The sequence below is a fragment of the Somniosus microcephalus genome, chromosome 3 (assembly GCF_052327205.1).
Source record: "Somniosus microcephalus isolate GS21.2 chromosome 3, FLI_Smic_1.0, whole genome shotgun sequence".
Classification (NCBI taxonomy): domain Eukaryota; kingdom Metazoa; phylum Chordata; class Chondrichthyes; order Squaliformes; family Somniosidae; genus Somniosus; species Somniosus microcephalus.
In genome coordinates, this window is record NC_140989.1 from 269,096,414 (window position 1) to 269,124,211 (window position 27,798).

General features: G+C 41.3%; 1 protein-coding gene across 1 annotated transcript in view; it reads left to right on the forward strand.

Annotated features, from left to right (window-relative positions):
- Window positions 1-7,447: 7,447 nt before the first annotated feature.
- slc71a1-1 (solute carrier family 71 member 1-1) overlaps window positions 7,448-27,798 on the forward strand; it is a 31,357-nt gene continuing 11,006 nt past the window's right edge. The window contains exons 1-7 of the mRNA XM_085982480.1: window positions 7,448-7,603; window positions 14,174-14,269; window positions 16,159-16,221; window positions 18,819-18,946; window positions 20,003-20,117; window positions 21,391-21,609; window positions 22,181-22,294. Coding sequence (XP_085838606.1) covers window positions 7,523-7,603; window positions 14,174-14,269; window positions 16,159-16,221; window positions 18,819-18,946; window positions 20,003-20,117; window positions 21,391-21,609; window positions 22,181-22,294 — 816 coding nt within the window. The 5' untranslated portion in view covers window positions 7,448-7,522. The remainder of the gene's footprint in view (window positions 7,604-14,173; window positions 14,270-16,158; window positions 16,222-18,818; window positions 18,947-20,002; window positions 20,118-21,390; window positions 21,610-22,180; window positions 22,295-27,798) is intronic.

Below are 27,798 nucleotides of genomic sequence, written 5' to 3' on the forward strand. Positions count from 1 at the left end.
AAACATTACATGTTGGCTGGGTAGCTGATTCACAAATCGATAATTCTACAATTTAAAAAATATAGTGGTGGAGAAGGGTGGTGGAATTGGCTGAGGTTTCTAAGTAAACACTGAATTATGATTCCTTCAGTTTTCCAATGAAACATTTCCGCTTCATAGTTTTAACGAGTGATGGTAGTGTATGAAATCCTTTTTGTTTTTGGAATAGCGAGTATGTTTGAAAGATAATTTTGATTAGTAATTTTTAGCTCCTTACGAGTTGGTTTCCCATATTTGTTAATGGCAATTCACTCACATTCCAAGAAGCATTTGAGTATGTACATTTGTTACAGGTGGATGCTTTACCAATGCAATATCCCAACAAAAATAAAATCCAGAAAGGTTGGCAGCATAGGTGTCAAATTACAATCTTTGGAGGGGATTCTTGTTGGGAAAATCTAATCCAAAAATTCAAAACATCCTCCTTTCCATTCTGTTAATATGATTAATGGTGTGCATAATATGTGATTATTCAGCAATGGCAAAGATTGGGTTTGGAGTCTTTAATTGTGATATTTTAATTAACTATTTGTTGTAAACCTGCAAGTTTTTAAGATACACGTTTTATAAATAAAATCTTTCTTTGGATATTTTATTTAGAGTTTTATCTGGTTTTATGAAAAATTAATCATAATGTGCAGAAGCAGCGAGCTATGCTATTTTAAAAACAAACACATAGAATGTTCAATATTCTGTTTGAGACAATCTTGTCAAGTTTTTATGGAGTAGTGAAAAGACTTATTTAACCATAAGTGCAGTAATTCTATTTTGGTGTTACAGTAGCACATAATGATTATTGGGCATTGTTGAAAAATGAATATGCTATCACAATATATCCTAGAGTGAAATTAATATGAATGGTTACATAATTAGCAGTGTGATCCTGATGATGTGTTTTACTTTGTTTACCAGTAGAAAGATGCTATAAATTGGAGGGACAATAAAGTATCTGTATGTAGCATGCCAAGTGTAATTTACTGGTGAAATGTATGAGCGGGATTGTGCTGCCATGCCTATATCAGTGGTGGTGTTGAATTAATCACCAAGAGACATACAAGAGCAGCACAGAGTAACTTCCCCCTCCCCCACTCTTTCCTGATTAGAACTTAGTCCTGCTATGTGACCTGTCTTATTAATACACCAGTTCAATATGTCTTTGCTATCTTTTATTAATGGGAAAAGTACATTCCACAGCTATTTTTGAGTAAACTAAAGTTCAAGATTGTCTTGCGAAATGAATTAGCACTTTTTTGTGAGTGTGTGATGTTCGACAACACAATTTCTTATGATCTGACATGAACTTTGGGCATGGTGATGTCACAATAGTGCTGATACTTCCACTGCATGGAGTGAAGATAAATTGTACCCAATTTCACCAGAATTCCAACCACAGAATAATTAAAATTAATATCAGTTAATGCCATCTGAGTTTAAAAGACAAACAGAATAGCTAAAATGTTGCAAGTGATGTAACTTTTATTGTTTTTCCTTCAGTCCCCAAGAAAGACCAGAACCTTTGTGTTTTCAGCAGTTTAAAAGTGTAATCTTAGTTTTTCTCCTCTCTATTTTCACTGATTCCAGTCTTGTCCTTTAAAAATACTGACAGCCATAATTATATTAGTAGTTTTGTAGCGTGGAGACAGTGTGTAGATGCTACACTCTAAACATGGACATTAGATTTTATGACCATACAAATGTTTTGTATCCTTTCTGTCTTTGTTAATCAAATTATGCCACACATTTTGCATTAATATAAAGTTGGTTCAGCTTTCATTGGCGCAACTGTGTAATGTAATTCAGGTGTAAGGTTGCCCAAGTTGTATTTAGGCAAGTGGTTTGTGATCACTTTGAGGTAGTCTCTCGTGACTTAATCTTCACACTGGCTACCTTATAACAGCAACTGGAGGTGCATTGGGATATCTTAAGCTTCTTTCATCATTTTAATATTCCCGTGGCTCCTTGGCTTTAAATTTAACCAGCATTTGGATAACGGTGAGAAAAGTGAAGCTCCATTTTCCCTGACCAGAGAATGATATCAAATTTTGTTTGATAATGCTCCTGTGAAGCACCTTAGGACGTTTTACTACATTAAAGGTGTTATATAAATGCAAGTTGTTGCTGATGGAGTGCTAGTAGTGTAATTTGGGGCTGCCAGCCCTGAATTGCTTCAAGTTTTATAGTGATGTTAAACTGCTACATGTAGTATAACTTCCTTAGATGCAGTTGATCCGATGAAAGAGACTCTGGATCCTAATCATAGCTGTGCTCTGCTTCTGTTTACATATGATCCTTTTTACCTCCAAACACAGTTCCTCCTCTGGGCCTGGCATAATTTTACACCCACACAAACTTGAGCAATCCTATTCACCTTGTTGACCTGCTGAGTATTTCTCGCATTTTCTGTTTTTATTTCAGATTTCCAACATCCGCAGTATTTGGCTTTTGTATTACTGTTCATCTTTTATTGGATTTATGCCTTTGCCTATATATAGAAATAAAGCAGGTCATTCTGAATTACCGTCATACATTAGAAACGGAAACATTGAATATATATTTGCTTCCTACATTTACACATATTTACCTTTTGACTATTTTTAGTTTATTTGACATTGAGCATCCTAACACTGTTCTTGGGTGATTTCCCAGCACCATCCATTGTTTGTGTAATTGTCACTTTTAATTGTCAGGAATGGTGTCGAGTTCTAATGCGAGCTATGGATGTTTCATGCTCAAAGCAGTAACACACTGTTAAGATGCTTTATCTAAAAAAAAGTAACACCCTTGCCTGTGAATATCTTATTCACAGCATTCTCCATCAGTCTCTTACTGAGCTCCAACTTTTGGGTAAACTTTTGGGCAAAATTAATGGTACATATTAACCTTTTGTAAACTCAATTGTAAATATGAAAGCACAATTATCACCAGAACTTGGAGTCTTTTACAATACTTTTAGCTGCTAATGTACCTCAGATCTGTCAAACTATCTGAGATTGCCTTCTAGATGTAATTTCTACTTTGTCGTTGTATAATTTGTAGTCAATGAACCGTGTAACAAATGTACATGTTCAAATGATTTGTAATCAGAGATTGTGTCTACTTGGGAACTATTAAGTAAATTAAGTTTCTTGCTGTGCAAGGGCCTTTTGAATATTGATAATGGTGTATGTTCTGGGTTGTGATTGCAAAATAAAATTGACAAACAACCACATTATACTGGTTTTTGAATGCTTTGACAAGTGAGGAGTGTGTTTTTACCATAAAATAAGTAAACAATGGAAAATGTCTGACTTCATCCTTTATTTCTGAACTAGTCTCGGCAATGGTTCTTTAAGTGCCTCAAGGATATTGAGACCATTTATAACACTCCTAACTGTTGTTCCAGTTGAGATTAGTTAACTCTGCACAGCTCCATGTTTGATGAAAAATGTCACTAAGGGGCAGAATGCAGATGAGGAATCAGAGGGGTCAGGAATGGAACCTTTGGGCATAGCAGAGATGATCAGGTGCAGGAGAAGCCATTGCAGGGGTTATGCTGACTGTGTTGGGAAAGATAAAAGTTGGAACCATGAAGATGGACTATGGAGGATAATGGAGTTGCCAAATCATCTTGAAAGTCACAGCAAGAACGAGGGGATAATTTGCAGTCATAAAGGATGGTGTTGTAAACACTGAAAGCATTATTTACATATGTTTTAAAATATAAACACTTGTGTGCACATTGTCTTTTCCTTTATTTCCTACGGTTTAATTTCACTATTTTCATAACTAATTAACATATATTCCACCTATTCCAACATTTTTTTTGTCCTTTTTAAGTTGAAAATTTTCTTTTATCATCTACCTTGCTACATTTGCTGTCAAATTTGGAAGTGGGAACAATTTCTTTTTAGTTATTTAATTGGCGGAAAGCTAATGTTAAGGTAATTTGCCACCGATTCAAGCCATGTCCAATTCTGGATTTAGCTACAGCAGTGTTGTCGAATATGTTAGCCACTTGTGGATAATTGGGAATCCAGATGTGGCTAAATGCAGGTATAACTTGTAGATTAAAAATAGACACTGTCGTTGGGCATGTGGTCTCAGTACTCATTTGCACGGCCCATACATGTGTAGTTTAACCTCTGCGCGTTTGTTGGTAAAATTGTAAGAAAAAAGTAGCGTGTGCACGTATTTTTGGATCATTGTGTGTGCTTTACTTCATAGCTTATTGGTTATTAAATGCTGTACACAAACCTAGATGCTGCACTAATGTGCGATATCTGAGAAATACGTGCCAGAATTCCAAACACAGGTGAAAGAGAAAGACTGGAAAGTTTTGCACTCAATAGTGACAAAAAACTCGCAACCTAAAGAACAGATGGTGGGTGGAGAACGCGCAAGAGATCCAGCAGCTACCCGACAACCACGACGTGCGTGGATTCTTTAGCGCAGTCAAGACCATCTACGGCCCAAGCACCCAAGGCCCTACCCCACTGCGGGCCAAGAATGGAGAGGTACTCATCAAGGACAGAGGCGCAGTCAGTGCCCGCTGGAAGGAGTACTTCGAAGATCTCCTTAACCGAGACTCTGTTTTCGACGCGAGTGTCCTCAACTCCATCCCGCAGCATGCTACCTGCCACCATCTCCGCACAACCCCAGCCCGGCAAGAGGTTGAAAAGGCCATCCGACAACTGAAGAACAACAAGGCCTCAGGAGCAGATGGAATCCCCGCCAAAGCACTAAAGCATAGCGGAGAACCACTACTGGCGTGAATTCATTAACTCATTTCTCTTATTTGGAAGGAGGAGAGCATACCAGGGGATCTGAGATGCCATAATTGTGACCATCTTCAAGAAAGGTGACAAGTCTGATTACGGTAATTACAGAGGAGTTTCCCTGCTGTCTGCCACAGGGAAAGTCATCGCAAGAATCCTCCTCAATCGCCTTCTCCCAGTGGCCGAAGAGCTCCTCCCAAAGTCGCAATGCGGATTCCGCCCACTAAGGGGCACAATGGACATGATCTTCAATTACAAGAGAAATGCAGGGAACGACACCAACTGCTGTACATAGCCTTCTTTGATCTCACAAAGGCCTTCAACACTGTCAACTGTGAGGGATTATGGAGTGTCCTCCTCAAATTCGGCTGCCCTCAAAAGTTTGTCACCATCCTCTGCCTGCTTCACGACGACATGCAAGCTGTGATCTGACCAATGGTTCCACCACAGACCCAATTCACGTATGAACCGGGGTCAAGCAAGGCTGCGTCATCGCACTAACGCCCTTCTCGATCTTCCTTGCTGCAGTGCTCCATCTCACGCTCAGTAAGCTCCCCCCTGGAGTGGAGCTAATATACAGAACAAACGGGAAACTGTTCAACCTCCGTCGCCTCCAGTCCGGATCCAAGGTCGTCCCATCCTCTATCGCCGAATTACAGTATGCAGACGACACTTGTGTCTGCGCTCACTGAGGTCGAACTCCAAACCATCGTCTACTTTCACCGAAGTGTACGAGAGCATAGGCCTTACACTAAACATCCATAAGACAAAGGTCCTCTACCAACCTGCCCCTGCCACAGTGCTGTCCCCCCCTGATTATCAAAATCCACGACAAGGCCTTGGACAATGTGGACCACTTTCCATACCTCGGGAGCCTACTGTCAACAAGGGCAGGCATCGATGACGAAGTTCAACACTGCCTTCAGTGTGCCAGTGCAGCCTGCAGTCGCCTGAGGAAGAGAGTGTTTGAAGACCAGGACCTCAAACCCGGCACCAAGCTCATGGTTTACAGAGCAGTAGTAATACCCATTCTCCTGTATGCTTCAGAGACATGGACCATGTACAGCAGGCACCTCAAAGCACTGGAGAGGTAGCACCAACGCTGCCTCCGCAAGATCCTGTAAATCCATTGGCAGGATAGGCGCACCAACATCTGTGTTCTCGCTCAGGCCAACATCCCCAGCATCGAAGCTTTGACCACGCTCGATCAGCTCCGATGGATGGGTCACATTGTCTGCATACGTGATACGAGACTCCCAAAACAAGCGCACTACTCAGAGCTCCGGCTCAGCAAGAGAGCCCCAGGTAGGCAGAGGAAACGCTTCAAGGACACCCTCAAAGCCTCCTTGGAAAAAGTGTAACATCCCTGACACAAGACAGCACAAAGTGGAGGAGAAGCATCCAGGAAGGTGCCGAGCACCTCGAGTCTCTTCGCCGGGAGCAAGCGGAAGCCAAGTGCAAGGAGCGCACGTCAACCCAAGCACCCCACCCACCTCCCCCTTCAACCCCGTCTGCCCCACCTGTGACAGAGACTAGGTCCCGCATTGGACTCATCAGTCACCTGCAAACTCATCAGAGGGACTGCCTAAGAAGATGATGTGTTGTGTATATTTACTTACACACAATACAGGTAAATGTAGTTGATAAGGCGTTTTCTACTAAAGCTAGTACACGTGACTAAAACTGTCATCGTGTCTATGCGTCTGACTAGCTAGACATTTATATTGGACAACAATCTGCACAAAGCATCAAATGCAGAAGCACTCCTGTATCCGCTGGTACGCTTGAGGCTATCCCCTGACCGGTGGGCACCACGTGGACTAGAGTGCATTGCTGACATAGGCGATATTAAATTTTCTAAGTTTTCTGTGTTTTATTATTTAGTTTTTCTACTAATTGTCCCCTTTTAAAAGGGGACACTTTAGTTTTGATGACACCGTGGCAACACAGTTTTTCCTAATCACTTTATTTAAGAAAAGGCATCAGCCGCAGACACTGAAGCGCCTGCCGGCCTCAGTTGAATGAACACCTTCGTTCACTCCGTAAGGGTGACCCTGAGCTTCCGATCACCTGTCATTTTAATTCACTGCCCCATTCCCACTCGGACCTCACCGTTCTCGGGCTTTTGCATTGTTCCATGCAAGCTCAGCGTAAGCTCGAGGAACAGCACCTCATCTTCTGTTTCGGCACTTTACAGCCTTCCGGACTCAATATCGAGTTCAACAATTTCAGATTATAACCTCGGCTCCTATCATCTTTATATATTTTTTTATCCACACATTTGGTTTCTGCCTTTTCTTTGAAAACTGCCATGTGGGAAAGAAAAACATTCTATTAACGCATTTCACACTTCATCTGGAGCCATCTTTTGTTTCTCAATCTGTCCTATTACCATCTCGTCTCCCTCATTTCTCCACCCTCAACTTGCTTTATCATCTGTTTCATTTCCTGCTTTTTTTCTCAGTTCTGAAGATGTGTTTCGACCTGAAACGTAAACTCTGTATTTCTCCACGGATGGTACCTGGCCTGCTGAGTTTTTCCAGCTTTTCCTGTTGTTATCTTGGTTGAATGAACTGGGGTAACCTCCATGACATCACGCAGGTGGGCGGTGGGGTTGTTGGTCATGTGGTCGCGCTGGGGCCAATGGCGGGATCGTGCGATATGATGTCAGTGCGGTTGCGGGGTGATGGTGTCACCATGGCGGCGGCGCGCGGCCTCAGGATGGCGCCATGATGCCAAGCAAGAAGAAGAAGCGGCTTCACCGCAGTATTATGCTGGCCAAGAAGATCATCATTAAAGATGGAGGCACGGTGAGTGGCGAGCGGTGGTCGGGGCCCGCTTTTCCGCGGGCTCCAGCCGACGGGTTTGCGCGGAAAGCCTGGTTGGATAGGCCTGATTGAGGCGGCCGAGCCGAGGCTTGGGCCTCGCTGCAGTGATATTAACCGCCGGTCTTCCGGCTTCCATGCACCGGGGGAAGTGGCTATGTTGTCAGCATTTAGCGGGGAAGGCTGTAAATATGGTTGGGTAAGAGCGAACCTCTCACTGCCGCGAACCAGTGTGAATCTGCTCATTAGTCATTGCAGCACCTTCTACCGGAGCCGGACCCAGGCCCACACCCGGCTCCGCCTCTTGCATCTCCCGCTGCCGATACCATTTGGCCGGTTTTTCTCGGGCTCTTGTATCCCGGGTTGTGGAGGTAAACTGTTGCTGCCATCCACAACCATAGATTTAGTCAAAAAAATCAAGTTTCTGACGGTGGTTAGAAGACAGAAATGTGCCTGAGAGGCTCGCGTGATGTCAGAAATTAGATGAAAACTTTCCTTACTTAAAGCAAACCTTGCCATAGGTTGGTACTTTCAAATTGCCATGCAGTAGTATATTAACCTTTTTAATATATCAGAGTACGTCAGCATGCACCCATGTCACAGACACCAACGTATCAGAAGTATAAACAAAAGAGAAAGAAACACTCAATTTCACTGCGGTTATTAGAAATTAAAAAGCAACATTCCAGTCTGCACATTTCACTCTCAAAAAAACGTTTAATCCTAATCCCAGCACGTCTATATTTACAATTAGACTTTGGGGCTTTATACAGACAAGTTCAGACACTACTCACGTTTAACAACAGAATAATAGTTAGTATAAAAAACTGCTGCTGTTAGTATAAAAAAAATCCGATTTTCTATGAGCATCACAGGAGATCGTCCTTGCCAGATTTCTGGCCATATTCCAGAATTATGGCTGAAAAACTGAGTAGGGACAAAAGAGAGAACTGGGTGGCAGACACAGACATCAGGCAAGTGGGCAGAGGTGAGGAGAAGAGGTTGAAGGCGAGAGATGGAGGCAACATATCCAGTGACAGAAACATGATGTGAAGCGATAGAGCATGATTGGGGAGAAAGAAACAGAAAACAGGTGGGAGAGAAATACACAAAGGTCCGAATGAAAGACACGTCGGGATGGAGGACTCACTATGAACAATGTCACGAGATCGAGCAGTAAATTAGTAAGTGTAAAAAGGTTATGTTCTTAAAAATCCTTCCTGTAATCTTTTCTGAGTTTCATTTTTGCTCTGGTAGCATTCTTGCTTCTGAGTCATAAGATTATGGTTAAAGCCCCATTTAATCTAGGCTGACGCCAATGCCGTGCTGAGGGTAATACTGCATCATTGGAGGTGCCGTCTTTATGATGAGACATTAAACTGAGACCCAGTCTGTCTGTTTAGGTAGATGTAAAAGATCCCATGGCATCATTGGAAGAAGAGCCTAGTTTGGAACAGTGACCACAATTCAAAAGTAACTTGCTGGCTATGAAGCACTTTGTAGCATTCTAAGGACATGAAAGATGGCACATAAATACAAGTTCTCCTTCCTGCCGTCCTATACAATATCTGCTACATGCACAAGTCAGAAAAGTTATTGATTGCACAGGATTGTTTGAATTAACTGTCCATGTGACTTTTGGGTGCAGAGGTACCCTAAGTATATACCAGCAACTGCATGAGAGTTGGTGACGGTTTTTGACATTTTCTCTTCATTTAAATTTCATTTGCGTGGGTGGGTAGTTCATAGTGGAGGCATTAGGAAAGTTTGTGTGGGAGGTAAATGTCAGGATGGGGCAAGAATGATTGCAAGAGGTTGTGCAATAGCCTTTGGTCTGAATAGGATTAGCTGTTTTAGTTTGTATGTGATTTTTTTTCTGAGGGAAGGAATGCAGTTGTAAAATATTGAGTAATAGGCAGCAATCTATTGCTTGAATAGAAAGCAAAATGGTAGCATTTGAAATGGTTGGGGAGAAAGTGTGTGGTGGTTACATTGTGCCCTCAGTTAAATAGACCATCTGGACATCACTATGTAGTCAAGTAAGTGCATTCAAAATGTTCCCTGCAGCTTTGCTCTTTTCAGGTTTTATTGTCTTGTCCTACAATTCCTTTTAATAGCAGATGTTGTTTGCATCGGATCTAATGCTTGAATGCATAGGGCAGAGTTTGCAGACCAATGACTGTTTACAATAGATTTCCAACAACAAAATTAATATTTCTGATGAATTTGCAGTTGATTGGCAGTAAAATGTTTTACGGTAAATGATAGAGCTGAGTTTTTTTATGGTTGGTTGTTTTACGCATGTTCAGAAATTTAGTAAAACTTGTATCTTTATTCATGTATGCTGTTTTACCAAGTTTAAAACTTTACTAACATTTTCAGAGAAACGCTTTATATGGTAACATTTCCTGATATTTTACAGATTTTCTTGCTACATCTTCTGATCAGATGTGCAAATGCTTTTTTTTATAGTCTCTGAGGTAAAGTTGCTAGCAAACCCCAGGGCTGCTGTTCAAAAAGAAAACATACTGTTTAATCAAGACATATCTTTTAGTTTTCTCCACAGTAAAAGATCAAACATCTAGATACTGGATTTTAGATTGTCTGAGAGAGAAAGGATTTGTAGTTTCCTGCATAAGGGGTGTGGAGATCACATCAGGCCATTGTAAACATCAAATGTGAATGTTTTGAAGATTTTTGCAGCATTAGAAATGTAGCATGTGCATCAGGCTGGTAGCTTAAAACTGGTAGTAAGAGCCCAGAAAGCCCAGTGGCTTGGCTTATTTATAAGCAGTGCTTCTGTAGTTATCTTTGCCCTGAATAGTAAGTGGAGTTTGGTTGAATTTAGTGCTTTACTAACTTGGTAGAGCAGTCATGAGAAATAAAACATGGTAATATGCTTGGTGTTCTGCCTTAGTTATAATAGTGCCACCTCCACGTCTAAGAAAAACAAAATTGAGGAAAGGAGTGCATCAAAGGAGCTGTTTTACTCATCATTTGTTTGCTGATTTTATATTTTTAAATCCGTTTTGTCTTCAAGCCTGTTTTAAACTTTTTGCTTGAGAAGAAATGTTGTAAGGAACATTGTATGGTCTCATTTAGCTATGGTGGCGACAGTGCTGCTCATAGTTCCACCACAAGCAACCTGTAGCATGAAAAAAAAAAGTTAAAAATAGAGCGCACTCACTACTTTGTTAGGGCTGGCAATTTGCATGTGGGTGGACTGGAGCTCAGTCTATATTCACCTGTGCTTTGCAGTGTGCTGTTTCCTAAGGCAAAGGCAGTGTGTGGCACAGACTGACTTTGCATTGTAGTAAAATGGAACCAGCGGCATTACAAGATCGATCGCACAATAATTTTAAACTTCATTAGGTCAGACAGAAAGCAAAGAGTTGGAATAAACGAGTCTTTTTCCGAGTGGCAGGCAGTGACTAGTGGGGTACCGCAGGGATCGGTGCTAGGACCCCAGCTATTCACAATATATATTAATGATCTAGACATGGGAACTAGATGTAATATCTCCAAATTTGCAGACGACTCAAAGCTGGGTGGGCGTGTGTGCTGTGAGGAGGATGCCGAGAAACTCCAGGATGATTTGGACAGGTTGGGTGATTGGGCAGACGCATGGCAGATGCAGTATAATGTGGATAAATGTGAGGTTATCCACTTTGGTGGCAAAAACAGGAAGGCAGATTATTATCTGAATGGCAATAGATTGGGAGAAGGGGAAGTGCAACGAGACCTGGGCGTCCTTGTGCACCAGTCGCTGAAGGTAAGCATGCAGGTGCAGCAGGCGGTTAAGAAGGCAAATGGTATGTTGGCCTTCGTAGCGAGAGGGTTTGAGTACAGGAACAAGGATGTATTGCTGCAGTTGTACAGGGCCTTGGTGAGACCACATCTTGAGTATTGTGTGCAGTTTTGGTCGCCTTATCTGAGGAAGGATGTTCTTGCCATGGAAGGAGTTCAGCGAAGTTTCACCAGGCTGACGTATGAGGAGAGATTGGGTCGATTGGGCTTGTACTCGCTGGAGTTTAGAAGAATGAGAGGGCATCTCATTGAAACGTATAAAATTCTGACAGGACTGGACAGACTAGATGCAGGAAGGATGTTCCCGATGGTCGGGGAGTCCAGAACCAGGGATCACAGTCTAAGGATAGGTAAGCCATTTAGGACAGAAATGAGGAGGAATTTCTTCACCCGGAGAGTGGTGAACCTGTGGAATTCTCTACCACAGAAGGCAGTAGAGGCCAATTCATTAAATATATTCAAGAAGGAGTTAGATATATTTCTTAAGGCTAAAGGGATCAAGGGGTATGGGGAGAAAGCAGGGACCGGGTACGGAATTTGGAGGATCAGCCATGATCGCACTGAATGGCGGAGCAGGCTCGAGGGGCCGAATGGCCTACTCCTGCTCCTATCTTCTATGGAATCATTTCCGGATATAATAGAATAATTTGTGTGCTCCTGACTTTTTACCCATTCCTCACTTTGCTGCTCCTATGAATAATTGGAAGATCCTCCCGATTAGGTACATTACTTCTATGGGGAAGAGACGTCATCCAGCTTGGCTCTATACATCTGCTCTGAGTATCTCAAATGCAAGCTCCCCTTTGCTGTGTTGTACAGCATTGCGGTGAGACCTTGACATGGCAACTAATGCCTCTCGTTTATCTCTGCAATTCAAAATTGGACTGGCTAAAACGTGGGAGGAAACATCACATCTCGAATTAGGATGGTTGTTTGAGTCTGAGCTGGCAAGAGATTTGAGTTAATGTTCCATAATGTGGAAATGGCTTAGATTATAACTGAGCCCTGGCTCAGTGGTAGCACTCTAGCCTCTTAGTCAGGAGAGTGTAGTTTCAAGACTCACTCCAGAAACTTGATCCCACAATTTAGGATGACGCTGCAGTGCTGAGAGCGCGTTGCACTTTCACACGAGATTTTAACCAAGGCCCTGTCTGCCCTCACGAGCATGTAAAAGATCCCATGGCACTATTGGAAGAAAAGCAGCAAAGTTCTTCGAGTCTCGTTCAACATGTATCCCTCAACCAACAGCACTAAAACCGATTATCTGTTTATTTAACACATTGCTGTTTGTGAAACCTTATTGTGTGGAAATTGGCTGGCGCATTTCCCTGCATTACAACAGGGACTACACTTCAAAAGTCCTGAGGATGTGAAAGATGGTGTATAAATGCAAGTTATTTCTTTATTTGGGCAGCCATTAAAATTGAGGCCCATGTTTTGCGTTGCCTCTGACTGCAGCTTTTAGAACCCATGATAGATCAGGTCCTGAAAGCTGTTGAAGGCACAGAATTCACTTCCTTTAAAACAGATAATGTGGGAGTATCGAGCACCTGTTGTCAATGGCACATTACAAATGTAAAAGCAATAGCTAGCATTACATGGAAGTTAAAAACCTATTATAGATCACACTAGTATTTACATGTACCTTTTGAGAAGAACCCTACACCGTTCATTGGTAACAGAAATCCACATTTCTGTCACGGTGGCACCTACAAACACTTGGGTGGGAGGAGGGTGTAAAGAGATTGAGGGCGCGTGCCCCTAATTGGAGGGTAACCGCCCCCCCCCCCCCCCCCAAGGCAAAGTCAAATTTAAATTTCTGCTCACACTTTAGAAGGTATTAGTTACTTCATTTAAATGTGATTAACTATACATCTAACCCCATTCCTGTGACATTCTGAATTTTCAAAACACATTAAAAATTGCCCGATGAATTAATCCATATTTTTTAAAAGTATCATAGTCAATAAAAAGAAGTCTATGCTAAATATAGAATTAAATTCTCAGCAGTAACCATTTTTTTTAGCCCAGTTCCACACAACTATTCCTATAGAAGACAAGGCTTTACCTCGTTGATCGAGATCAGCATTCCTTGAAACCTGTGGGGCAGCACATAAACCTCTCGGCCAGCCTCCACAGAATGCATGCGCAGCAGGTAGCAAGAAGTCTTATCAAAATTTTCCTGTAAGGACATCGAGGAAACCTCACTGCGAAATTTGGCAAGTAGCAGCAGGCATCACATTCAAAAGAGATTTAAGAAGGAGCCGATTATCTAATTAGGCAGAAGCCTTGGGGCAAGCCCTGAGGATGTGATCAGGCTACCCTATTTTCCTCAGAATGTGGTGGGTGTTTAAGGTCCATATCAAATCATAATCACAGCAAAGGGAAGATCTCTAAATGCAGTAATCATACTTAGCTTCTGACATTGTCAAAGTACTGGAGCAGTTAATCAACTCCGATATAATCCTGTTTATCGAAATAATGTTGAAGAATGGAAATGGCAGCACTGCTGTTCGAGGGCTCATCATTGATTTAAAACAATTTGGAAACTTCACAGAGGACCCAGTGAAAATCGGTGCAATAAATATCTCCAGACTGGAACCCACCACTCCACGTTAATATTGGCCATTACACAAATGATTGCTTGTCTGATTGTTGAGTGGGGCAGTTGGTTCCAAAATAGCAAGTAGATTCCAGTGATGTAATGAAAGCTCTTATATTTAAATGCTACACAATCTTTTTTTACAGCCTCAAGGAATAGGTGCACCAAGTGTATACCATGCTGTGATAGTAATATTTCTGGAGTTTTTTGCTTGGGGCCTGCTGACTGCACCAACACTGGGGGTAAGTTATTATGTCCCATCAAGCTGTCTGGTTTAATCAGAGGGAAAGCTAAAAATTAAAGATAATCGATTGCTACACTTACAGCCAGTTGATCAGCCTTGTTAGTGTCCAGCTAGCAGTATTGTAATGAGGCTACAGAATACCATTCATTTTTTAAACTACTTCACAAGTATAATTTGTCCATGTAAATTCCATAATTTAAAGTGTCTGATCTATCGGTTTATTGATTAGAAAGTGAGAAAGGATGCACTTTGATGACAGGACGGAGTGAGGATCCCCACCGAGCTCATATGACTATGTAGTTGGTCTACTTCCACACCAATGTTCCAGTGTGCATTGTTCTATATTATTAATTAAGTACAATCTGCTCGCCACAAGATGAGACCAGTCCTGATGTAAAAACGGACTGCCAACATTCATATCCATGCTGGACAGTAACCGCTTGGCCTTGATCCCCTTTATTAATGTCACTATGATATATATACTTCCCTTTTTTTGTTTTTTTTTATGCTGTCAGACTTTACAGAGAACTTTAATTATAGATTTGTCATGGAATAAAAAGATAACCTTGAACACAAGGAAGTAAAAATAATTGCAAAATATTATATGGAGGTGGGGAATCTTCTGTAATTTTCATTCAAAATCACCCACAATGCTACATCATGAAATTAACTCCTAATTTCAAAGGAAGCAAATTATTGAAAAAGGGTGTAATAAAACACATTTTTGTGTAGAGAATTACAATGCAGAAATCTAATCTTGGGACCCATTGATGGGTCACTCAAGTTTTACAATTGAAGTTTGATGGAATACAGCCCTGTAATCAGTCTGCCATCCTTGAGCTGCATGGTGAGGGGCAAAACACATTTTTAAATTGTGCTGAAGGTGAAGGATAGACAATAGAACACTTTCCATTTCAAGCATTCCTTGTCAATATCAAGCACTCCTAGGCCAGGTTAAAAAACAAACTGCCAGATGCAGAATAAAGCTACCTCTACACTGCCACAAACTCAGAAGAGCACTAGTGTGGCATTTGTTACATTTCCCACACCAACCATCCTTGGGCTGGTGTAAGTGACATTACCAATAAGTGCCAAATTAGGGGATCATGTTTTGGATTGAGACTGCCCAAATTCATTTTTTGTAGAACTGTTGCAGATAATGGAGACTTTCATCCCATCTGTTTGAGCTGTATTTAAATCAAGGTCTCAGAGCTGAAAGGCCAGTGTATAAACCCACTATGTCATCCAGTTCGCCATAAACAAGTATTTTTGAAGTAGCTGCCATCAGGATTTCCCTCCTATTAAATTGATTTGCTGAATTTCACAGCAGGACTACACTTTGGACTAGGTTGGCCTGCAACCATTGCACAATAGTTAGTTACGATTTTCAATTAGTGGCATCAAATTCGTAGGCTGTTTTACAGAATAAGATGTCATATTGCTGCCGTGCAAGGGATAAAAATATATGTATTAGTGAAGTTTGGCTCAAAGATCTGTTTTATTTACACTGACTTGGTCACTGAGGCCAGCTGTAGTGCACCTAAGCCGCTGCCATCGCTGGGTTTATTAACTCAACACTTACATAGGATTGAACCCGGAACTTTTCTGGTGTATATTCATGCACTAAGCCAATAAGGAAAAACAAGGAAGAAAGGTTCTCCTAATGTAGTTTGAAGGTTTATAACCTGCAGAATTAAAATAAATCTGCAAATTTTGGACTTTAATTATTGCAGAGGGAATTTATTTTATTTCAAGTTACTATAGTAACAATATAAATTTGTACCATTTTGAGTAATGCTGATGTGTAGACCAAATTGCTTGATGAAGTTGTTAATTTTTCTCATAAAATAATCACCTTGTTAGCTTACCTTTTCATATCTTCCCTAGGTCTTGCACGAGACATTTCCCAAGCATACGTTTTTGATGAATGGTTTAATTCAGGGAGTAAAGGTAAGTCTGGAATTCCTGCAGATTTGTCAATCAGTGGTTAAAAATTTCTGTTTTTAATAAGTTTAAATTAAATGTTTTTAAAACCATAGTTGTACTCTTTCTTCATTTTTCTTCCGCCTTCCTGTTTCATATGGAGCTGGAACCCGCATACCAACATACAAAATTGACAGGCAGGAAAAGACCAGCTGGTCTGTCGAACATGCCCCACACCCCGATGGCTGGTGCATCATGACTAGACATTTCCTTACCTCCCTCCCCTTCGGCCATGTAAGCTCCTGGGAGAAGCCAAAAAACAGAATAAACCCAGGACAAATAGGGGAAAAAATACTCTGGAACATTCCTCTCTGACCCCCTGAGGTGATTGAAACCCATCCAGGAGACATGGACCACGTGCCATCTATAAAATCACTCGCCTTCTGTATGATTGCAATCTCTGCCCCGCTCAAGAACTGGGTTCCTCTTGAAGGCAGGCAAAGAGTCAGCATCCACCACGCCAGCCGGCAGTGTATTCCAGAGGCTCACTAATCCCTGGGAAAAGAAGAACTGCCTAAAATCCAGTCTATTCCTACTCCTTGCATAGTTTAAACTCTGTACCCTGGTCCTCCCCAATCTGTTAAACTGGAATAATCTATCAATAGGGACACTATCCAGCCCTTCAATTATTTTATAGACCTCTATCGGGTCTCTTCTAGGTATAAGCTGCTCTAAAGTAAATAGATCAAGGTCCTTAAGCCTATGTAAATAGCTGAGGTTCTTTAAGCTAGGAATCGTACTTGTAGCTTTCTTCTCGACCTTTTCCATGGCCACTTTAACTCCCACTATGTGGGAGACCAAAACTGGGTGCAGTACTCTAGATGTGGTCTGACCAGCGACCTGTATAGAGACAAAGTGGTGTCCTTTGATACTGTGGTTCCATTAATACAACCCAATACCCTGTTAGCTTAAGCTACAGCTTCTCTACATTGGTCATGAACCTTCAGTGATCTGTGCATAATAACACCTAGATCTTTTTCTCTCTTAACCACTTTCAGTATTGTTCCCTGCAAATGATATGTGTATTCTGTGTTGGCCCTACCAACATATATGACATTATATTTATCTAAGTTAAATGCCATTTGCCATTGTTTGGCCCACCCCTGTAGCACATCTAAAATTTTTTGCATTTGATTGCACTCTTTTACTGTCTTAACCCTTGAATAGACTTTGGTGTCATCTGCAAACTTACTGGCCATACTCCCAACATCACTGTCCAGATGGTTAATAAAGACAGTGAACAGTAGCGGGCCTAGGATCGATCCCTGGAGGACCCCAGTAGTAACATGCCTCCGGGTTGAACCACTTCCGTTAACTACAACTTTCTAGCTGCGGTATTGGAGCCAATTCCTAATCCAGTGTATCAAATTCCTACTGTTAACATAAAGTTCTATCTTGTGGAGGAACCTAGTGTGAGGTACCTTATCAAAGGCTTTCTGAAAGTCCAAGTTGACAATGTCTACTGGATTTCCCTCATCCACTATCCTAGTGACTTCTCAAAAAACGGTATCAAATTTGTATGGCACGACCTATTTTTCCAGAAGTCGTGTTGTGTATTTTTAATGGACCCTTCCCTTTCCCAGATCATAAAAGGGCATCTCTTGCGATCCCTTCCAGCATCTTCCCAATAATGGATGTTGGGCTGATAGGTCTGTAGTTCCTTGACTCTGATTTATCCCCTTTTTCGAAAATAGGATCTCTGAGTTAGCTTTCAGTCTAAGGAAACTAATCCCTGACTCTAATGAACTATTTAAGATACTGGCAAGATTCTCTTCTCTCCCTTCCCCTCTCCACTTTGATGCACAATTGTATATGGAAGTTAAACAAATGAGGGACATTAGATCACCTATATTCTTCGAATTTAGTTTAACTCCACAAAGTTCCCCGTGACTTGGGTCCGATGAGCTTGAAGCTTTATATTTTGGTTCTGTGTTTAAAGTTCTTTGAAGTAACTCTTGGCTGTTTCCTCCAGTGAGGAACTGATGTACGTATCAGAACAACTTAAAAGAGACTTGCAGTTAAAAAGTGCCTTTTCACATTTCTTAGAAACTTCTTAAAGCACTTCACATACAATAAATTATTTTGAAGCGCAGTGACTTATGTAGGAAAGCAAAGCAGCTAGAAAGACCCCAGAAGCAGCAGTGTGATGAATGACCAGTTAGTCTATTTTTGAAAGTTGCAGTAGACAACTAGCCTATGTAGCACCTGGATGCCAACAAGCTCTAACAAGGACATTTCCCCATTTGGTTCCTTACACTCTTCTCCGCTAGAGGTATTTATTTGCATGTGGAGGTTGAACTGCATTCCAAGAATGAAGTCATACGATAAGTAATGTAACATTCCACTCCTTTGGCTATACCAAGTCAGCAATTGTAAATGCAAGTTTGTTCTTATTGTTGGTTAGCATTATTTTCTGTTGTTGCAGTAATAATTTCAAGTGGAGGAAAGAGCCGTTGCAGTGCAGTGACATAAGATTTTGGGTCCAATTTAATTTGCATCATGTACCTATTTGAACAGAATAAAGTTGAACAAGAACTTTCTATCAGTGTTTTTTTTTTCTACAGGGATTGCTGTCATTCCTGAGCGCACCGTTGATAGGCGCACTTTCAGATGTGTGGGGGCGAAAGTCTTTTCTGCTGCTAACTGTCTTTTTCACCTGTGCTCCTATTCCTTTAATGAAGATTAGTCCGTGGTAAGTATATATATGTGTTTATGTGCAGTGGAAATAATAGCTGACTTTGAAAGTAACTAGTTCAAAGTTCTTGTAATTTTGTCACTTATAATTGAAGATACTTTTCCTTTTCAAGTTAAGGAAATGCTGTTGGAGATTCTGAATTGGAGGAAGGTTAATTTTTGATTTGATTTGTATGTGAAGTAACATCAAGCAAATGTTTACAACACAACCCACTTATCTTAGTGTGAATACCACTTTTGTGCTTTTTTTTCCCCCTAACAGATTATCTCGATCAAAATATTTACAAACAAAAATGAGTCTCAGTTAGTTATTTCAGCATATTTTTCCTACTCCACATGGTGCTCGAGATGAAGGAACAAGCGTTTAACCTGAAAAAAGCACAAATACATACATATTAATATCCAAGACTTTCACTTTTCAAAGACTTGCAATTTGTAATAGCTTTGTGAGATTTGGGAAGAGAGCATGTATTTATAGTTTACTGATGATGCTTAGGATGCCCTGAAAGATGTTCTAAATACTTGCAAGAATTTGTTTGTAATTTTCATTAATAATGTGGAGAAGGAATTAGCACAGGAGCCCAGACTGGTTCTAAAGCTCCTATACAATAGTATTGAACAATTAACTGTGGTTATTCACCTCTGCCAGATAAATCTAGACTCCTTCATGGTTTATTGGAAAACCTGTTTGATGGGCGAATAGGTTCATGGCATAATTTCATAGAATCATAGAAGTTAGAGCACAAAGGAGGCCTTTCAGCCCATTTGGGCCAGCGCTAGCTCTTCAACTGAAGCTATCTACTTTAATCCTATTCTGCCATTTCTCTGTATCCTTTTCAAATATTTATCTAATTCCCTTTTAAGCAATGCCTTAGTCTTTGCCTCTATGGCGGTAAAGCATTCTATACTCTAATAATCCTCTGCTGGAATTATATTTCTTCTGACTTCCTCTTCCTTTGTTTAAAATTCCTTTTGACTTCATAACTCTTCCAAAAATTGCAAATCATGTTTTTCCTGTACAAAATTGTTTCTGATTGTATATTTTCCCTCTTAGGTGGTATTTTGCAGTTATCTCTGTGTCTGGTGTGTTTGCTGTGACCTTCTCTGTGGTATTTGCTTATGTGGCTGACATAACCCAGGAACATGAAAGAAGTATGGCCTATGGACTGGTAAGTGAAACCATGCTGTTTTGTACTGTGCCAAACTAATTTAATTTAGGATACTTTAACAGCTGGAAAAGTAATTTGAAAATACTATTTGGTGGAAAAACAAAATTTTATTTAGAATATTAGTGTGATGTACATTAAAGCTCTGTGATGACTTGCACTGATGTGACAAAACATTTTCACTTGGGTTGCTCATAGTATTACACATATGAAGCCGTGTCTCTTCCACCATCAGCCATGTGATCTGTTGCATCAATAAATTAGTTACATTATTCCTATCACTTCTCCCTTTCTTTTCCAAAATCCTCAAGTGCGTTGTTGCCTTCTAAATCCATGCCCATCTCTCCTACAAGTCACTGTTTGAATTGCTCCAATCAGGTTTCAGCCCGTCACACAGAACCAAAATGTCTTTAACCACATATGAGATCCTCTGTGACTGACCATCATGCATTATTCCCCCCCCCCCCCCCCCCCCGGTGATCCTCAACCTGTATGTAGCCATCAATATGGTCTACCACACTGTCCTCCTGCAACACCATCTCTATTGTCCAGCTCAATGGGACTTCCTTGTTTGGTTCCACTCATCCTTATCTGGGCATAGCCAGAATATCTCTAGCAATGGTTTCTCGTCTCACTCCCGCACAGTCACCAATTGATCCATGCTTAGCCCTTTCCTTTTCCTCACCTACTCGCTGCTGCTTCGTGACATCATCTATAGACATGGTGACCTCATCTATAGACATGGGGTTGGTTTCTACTCATGCACTGATGACACCCACCTCTGCCTCTCCGCCACCTCTCTCGACACATCCACTGCTTGTTTGACATCCAATTTTGGATGAGCCGTAATTTCCTACAGCTAAACATTGGGAAGACTGAAGCTACCATCTTCAGCCCCTGCCACCAACTCCATCCCCCACCTGGGGCACCGGCTCAGGCCTGAACCAGACTGTTCACAAACTTGGCATCCTGAGCTGAGTTTCTGATCCCATATTTTCCTCATTCCAAAGGGAAGAAATGCTGTCTGATGTTTTACTTTGGAACAATATCCAATTGTGTATTTTCCAAAAAGCAGTATCCTGTGTTTTACTGAAGAATTGATTACAAACTAAGGGAAGCAATCTTCCAGTTATAGTTTTATGCTAAGACCAGAATAACTTTTTAAAAGTCCAAGGTTTGCTGAATAACCTATTTGCTGCTCTGTGTATTCTGTCTTTCTCTTGCAATATATTAATCTTTGGACTGCAATAGTTATTCTTATCTTCACGATTACTAGGTTTCGGCCACATTTGCTGCAAGCTTGGTTACTAGCCCGGCCATCGGTGCATATCTTGGCCGAATTTATGGGGACAATCTTGTGGTTATTCTTGCTACGGCAATTGCTCTGCTGGATATCTGCTTTATATTGGTGGCTGTACCAGAATCTCTCCCTGAAAAGATGCGGCCTGCCTCTTGGGGAGCTCCCATCTCTTGGGAGCAAGCTGACCCATTTGCGGTAAGTGTGACGTGGACTTTGTATTAGAAATTGAAGGTGTTCGAATTACTGTGTAAGAAAAATTCGAATACACCTTAATATTGAGTCTTTAACTTCTCCCAATTTAAATTTTTAATAGGTTTCTTGATTACATTCGCAAATACGGCTTTAACTGGAACCACTTCAGTTTACGTGTTGAACCATTCGTATATTTATTACACTTTTCTGACAATGTCCGCTGAAAATTAGAAAATTAACTAATGCTAATTTGGCCATCTTCAGACCTGTAATTGAGCTGTTGAGGAAGACCGTTCTGCTTAGTGGATAGTGTCTTTCTGGGCTTTACAAATACCTGAAACTGTAAACCAAAAATACAGAATGAAGTTGAGTTTCTGCAATATTGAAGTCATGTTCTTGTTTGCTTCACTCGGCATTTTATTATACATTTAAAAAGGTGATTGTGTTTTGCTCTGCTGTAGCTGCATGTATTATCAAAGCTATTTCGTTTTCAAAGACAGGAGCATAAAATTGGCTTCTTTGATGTGAATGTACTGGTTGACACTCATGCATGTAAATATTTTTTTATCCCCAGTCCCTCAAGAAGGTTGGCCAAGATTCAACAGTTCTACTTATCTGCATTACAGTTTTCCTCTCCTACCTGCCAGAGGCGGGCCAGTATTCCAGTTTTTTTCTTTACCTCAGACAGGTAGGAATAGCATTTGGGAAACCTCTTAGCTTTCACAAATTTCAGAAAACATTGATAGATCCCAGTACAATAGGTTTGGTAATGACTTCATTAAAGCTATTTTATGCATCTTTGTATTCAGAGCAGGCAACTAACCAATTGAAGAGTACTTGCATAAAAATCATAGGTTATTCCACCAAGTTTCTGCTGAATGTGTAGTACCAGGTTTTAAGTCATAAACTATCCAGGATGTTCCAGTTTAGCTTCAAGTGCAAATGCCAGTGGAACTGAACACTCTGCCTCAAAAAATGTTTACATTATTCACTGTGTTCTAAATAAATTTACACTTTGTGCTTGCTTTCAACATTGGGTATGTGCTTTGGTGGGTTTCTGCTTAATGGGAGCTCACAGATACAATACAATAAGAAAGACCAAGTTTACAGACAAAATAGATGTGATGCCATTTGATTACCTGCTTGCTTCTTTGCTGCTTTCGTTGTTTAAAACAAAGTTGATTCTTTAAATGCCATTTACTGCATGTACTTCAATGATAAGCAAGGATATAACGAGAGGTAAGCAGACAGTGGAGACTTTATGGGTAGAATTAAGAGATGGGAAAGGATTTAAGACTGTGGTGGGAGTTGTGTATAGGCCCCCTGGTAGCAGCTGTGAAGTGCTAGATTGTATAAATGCAGAGATTAGACAAGCGTGTAGCAAAAGCAGAGTGGTTTTAATAGGGAATTTTAGCTTTCATATAGATTGGGGTAAGCAGACTAGCACCTGTCAAAAATGTTGTGAATTTTTTGTGTCCAGGATAGTTTTCTGCAACAATATGTCCTAGAGGCAACAAGGGGCCATACCATATTAGATTTAGTAATGAGTAATAAGCCAGATTTAGTTAACAGCCTAACTGCGTGAACATTTATCCAACAGCGATCATAACATGATCGAGTTCAACGTAGCGTTTGAAAGGGAGAAACGCGAAACAGTTACTAAGATTCTAGATTTGGGTAAGGCTGACTTCAATGGGATGAGACTGTCCACTGTAAACTGGGCAAATCTGTTAATGGGTAAAACGACAGAAGGTCAGTGGGAGATGTTCAAAAAATAATTCAAGTTGTACAGAACCAGTTTATACCCGAGGGGCAAGAGCTCAACTTGCCAAAAAAAGGCCATGGATGACTAACAACAACAACTTGTATTTATATGGCGCCCCAGGGCGCTGCACAGGAGTATTTTAAGACAAAAAATTTGACACCGAGCCACATAAGGATAAATTAGGACAGGTGACCATAAGCTTGGTCAAAGATGTAGGTTTTAAGGAGCGTCTTAAAGAAGGAAAGAGAGGTAGCGAGGCGGAGAGGTTTAGGCAGGGAATTCCAGAGCTTAGGGCCTAGGCAACAGAAGGCATGGCCACCAAAGGTTGAGCGATTTATAATCAGGGATGCTCGAGGGCAGAATTTGAGGAGCACAGATATCTCGGGGCGGGGGGTGGGGGGAAACGGGTGGGTGAAGGAGATTGGAAGGGGCGAGGCCATGGAGGAATTTGAAAATGAGCATGAGAATTTTGAAATCGAGGCACTGCTTAACCGGGAGCTACTAAAGGGACAGCATAAAACTAAAAGGAAAAAGCATACAAAAAAGCAAAATATACCACAGATCCTGGTAAATGGGAAGGATATAAAGAACAGCAAAGGGCCACAACAAAACAGACAGGAAGAGCTACAAAAAGGGAGTATGAAAAGAAACTTTGCAAGGGATATCAAAATCAACACAGAATTTTTACAATTATATTGGGGAAAAAGAGGATAGTCGGGAGCAATGTTGGCCCCTTAAAAACTGAAAGATGTGATATTGTCAGTGATGATAAGGAAATGGTGGACATGTTGAATAATTAGTACGAGAGCAAAATACTGCAGATACTGGAAATCCGAAATAACAACAGAAAATGCTCGCGGAACAGCACCTCATCTTCCGATTAGGCACTTTACCGCCTTCCGGACTCAACATCGAGTTCAACAATTTCAGATCATAACCTCGGCCCCCATTACATTTTTGCTTATATTTTATCCACATCTTTGTTTTGGCCCCCCCCCCCGTCTTTTTTTCTCTCTCCCACATGGCAGCTGTCTCTCATTCTGCCAGAAAATTTCACACCTAATCTAGCGCCGCCTTTTGTCTCCACTAGTCCTATCACCATCTCGTCTCATTTTGAATACCTCTTAATGTCTCTTCACTTCTTTTGTTCTCTCCCAGCCCTGCCTTTCGATCTATTTCATTTCCTTTCCAGCTTTGAAAAAGGGCTAGACCCGAAACGTCGTATTTTCTCTCCACGGATGTTGCCTGGCCTGCTGAGTTTTTCCAGCATTTTCTGTTATGTTGAATAATTACTTTGCATCAGTATTTACAGTAGAGGAAGAGGATAGCATGCCAGAAATCCCAAGGAAACTAATATTGAATCAGGGACAGGGACTCAATAAAATTAACGTAAGTAAAATAACAGCAATGAAGAAAATAATGGCACTAAAGAGTGACAGATCCCCAGGACCAGATGGTTTCCATCCCAGGGTTTTAAAGGAAATGGGTGAGCACATTTCAGATGACCTAACTATAACCTTCCAAAGTTCTCTCGATTCAGGAACCGTTCCTTTAGATTGGAAAATTGCTATGTCACTCTGCTATTTAAGAATGGCGAGAGAGGGAAACCAGGGAATTATAGACCAGTTAGCCTAACATCTGTTGTCGGGGAAATTGCTAGAGTCTATAATTAAGGATAGTGTGACTGAGCACCTTGAAAATTTTCAGTTGATCGGAGAGCCAGCATGGATTTATGAAAGGTAGGTCATGCCTGACAAATCTGATTGAATTTTTTGAGGAGGTGAGTAAAGTAGTGGACAGGGGAATGTCTATGGATGGTATTTACATAGACTTCCAGAAGGCATTTGATAAAGTCCCACATAAGAAACATAGAAACATAGAAGATAGGAGCAGGAGTAGGCCATTCGGCCCCTCGAGCCCGCTCCGCCATTCAATGAGATCATGGCTGATCATCCAAATTCAGTACACTGTCCCTGCCTTCTCCCCATACCCTTTGATCCCTTTAGCCTTAAGAAATATATCCAACTCTTTCTTGAATATATTTAATGAACTGGCCTCCACCGCCCTCTGTGGCAGAGAATTCCACAGGTTCACCACTCTCTGGGTGAAGAAATTCCTCCTCATTTCAGTCCTAAATGGCTTACCCCTTATCCTTAGACTGTGACCCCTGGTTCTGGACTTCCCGGCCATCAGAAACATCCTTCCTGCATCTAGTCTGTCCAGGCCTGACAGAATTTTATAGGTTTCGATGAGATCCCCTCTCAATCTTCTAAACTCCAGTGAGTATGAGCCCAATCGACAGAGTCTCTCCTCATACGTCATTCCTGCCATCCCAGGTATCAGCCTGGTGGTGAATCTTCGCTGCACTCCTTCCATGGCAAGAACGTCCTTCCTCAGGTAAGGCGACCAAAACTGCACACAATACTCAAGGTGCGGTCTCACCAAGGCCCTGTACAACTGTAGCAAGACATCCTTGTTCCTGTACTCGAACCCTCTTGCTACGAAGGCCAACATACCATTTGCCTTCTTAACCGCCTGCTGCACCTGCATGCTTACCTTCAGCGACTGGTGCACAAGAACACCCAGGTCTCTTTGCACTTCCCCTTCTCCCAATCTATTGCCATTCAAATAATCTGCCTTCCTGTTTTTGCCACCAAAGTGGATAACCTCACATTTATCCACATTATAGTGCATTTGCCATGTTTCTACCCAATCTGTCCAAATCGTACTGGAGTTTCATGACATCCTCCTCACAGCATACCCTCCCACCCAGCTTTGTGTCATCTGCAAATTTGGAGATATTACATCCAATTCCCTTGTCCAGATCATTAATATATATTGTGAGCAGCTGGGGTCCTAGGACCGATCCTTGCGGTACCCCACTAGTCACTGCCTGCCACTCGGAAAACGACCCATTTATTCCAACTCTTTGCTTTCTGTCCGCCAACCAGTTCTCTATCCAAGTCAATACCTTGCCCCCAGTCCCATGTGCCTTAATTTTGCACGCTAATCTCTTATGCGGGACCTTATTGAAAGCCTTCTGAAAGTCCAAATACACCACATCTACTGGTTCTCCCTTATCTATTTTACCAGTTACATCCTCAAAAAATTCCAGTAGATTAGTCAAGCATGATTTACCTTTTGTAAATCCATGTTGACTTTGTCCGATCCTGTCACTGCTTTCCAAGTGCTCTGCTATTACATCTTTTATAATGGACTCTAGCATTTTCCCCACTACCGATGTCAGGCTTACTGGTCTATAATTCCCCGCTTTTTCTCGACCACCTTTTTTGAATAGTGAGGTAACATTAGCTACCCTCCAATCCATGGGTACTGTTCCAGAGTCTATCGAGTTCTGGAAGATGACCAGCAATGCATCTACTATTTCTAGGGCCGATCCTTTAAGTACCCTAGGACGTAGATTATCAGGCCCTGGGGATTTATCGGCCTTCAGTCCCATCAATTTTCCTAACACCATTTCCCTACAAATACTGATTTCTTTCAGTTCCACCCTTTCATCAGACCCTATGTTCCCCGGCATCTCTGGGAGGTTATTTGTGTCCTCCTTTGTGAAGACAGAACCAAAATATGTATTTAGTTGGTCTGCTATTTCTTTGTTCCCCATTATAAATTCCCCTGATTCTGACTGCAAGGGACCTACGCTTGACTTCACCAATCTTTTTCTCTTCACATATCTATAGAAGCTTTTACAGTCAGTTTTTATGTTCCATGCAAGCTTACTCTCATATTCTCTTTTCCCTTTCTTAATTAATCCCTTTGTCCTCCTTTGTTGAATCCTAAACTGCTCCCAATCCTCAGGATTATTGCTTTTTCTGGCCAATTTATATGTCCTCTCCTTGGATCTTATGCTATCCCTAATTTCCCTTGTTAGCCACGGTTGAGTCACCTTTTTTGTTTTATTTTTATGCCAAACTGGGATGAACAAATTCTGTAGCTCATCCATCCTGTCTTTGAATGTTTGCCATTGCCTATCCACTGTCAACCCTTTGAGTGCCATTCTCCAATTAATCCTACCCAACTCGCTCCTCAGACCATTGTAGTTTCCTTTATTTAAATTCAGGACCCTAGTCTCTGAGTCAATTACTTCATTCTCCATCTTAATGAAGAATTCGATCATATTATGATCGCTCCGACCCAAGGGGCCTCGTACAACAAGATTGCTCATTAATCGTTTCTCGTTACATAATACCCAGTCTAAGATGGCCTGATCTCTGGTTGGTTCCTCGACATATTGGTCCAGGAAACCATCCCGTAAACACTCCAGGAATTCCTCCTCCACAGTATTGTTATTAATTTGATTGGCCCAATCTATATGTAGATTAAAGTCACCCATGATGACTGCTGTGCCCTTATTGCACGCTTCTTTAATTTCCCTTTTAATGCCTTCCCCAACCTCCGCCTTACTG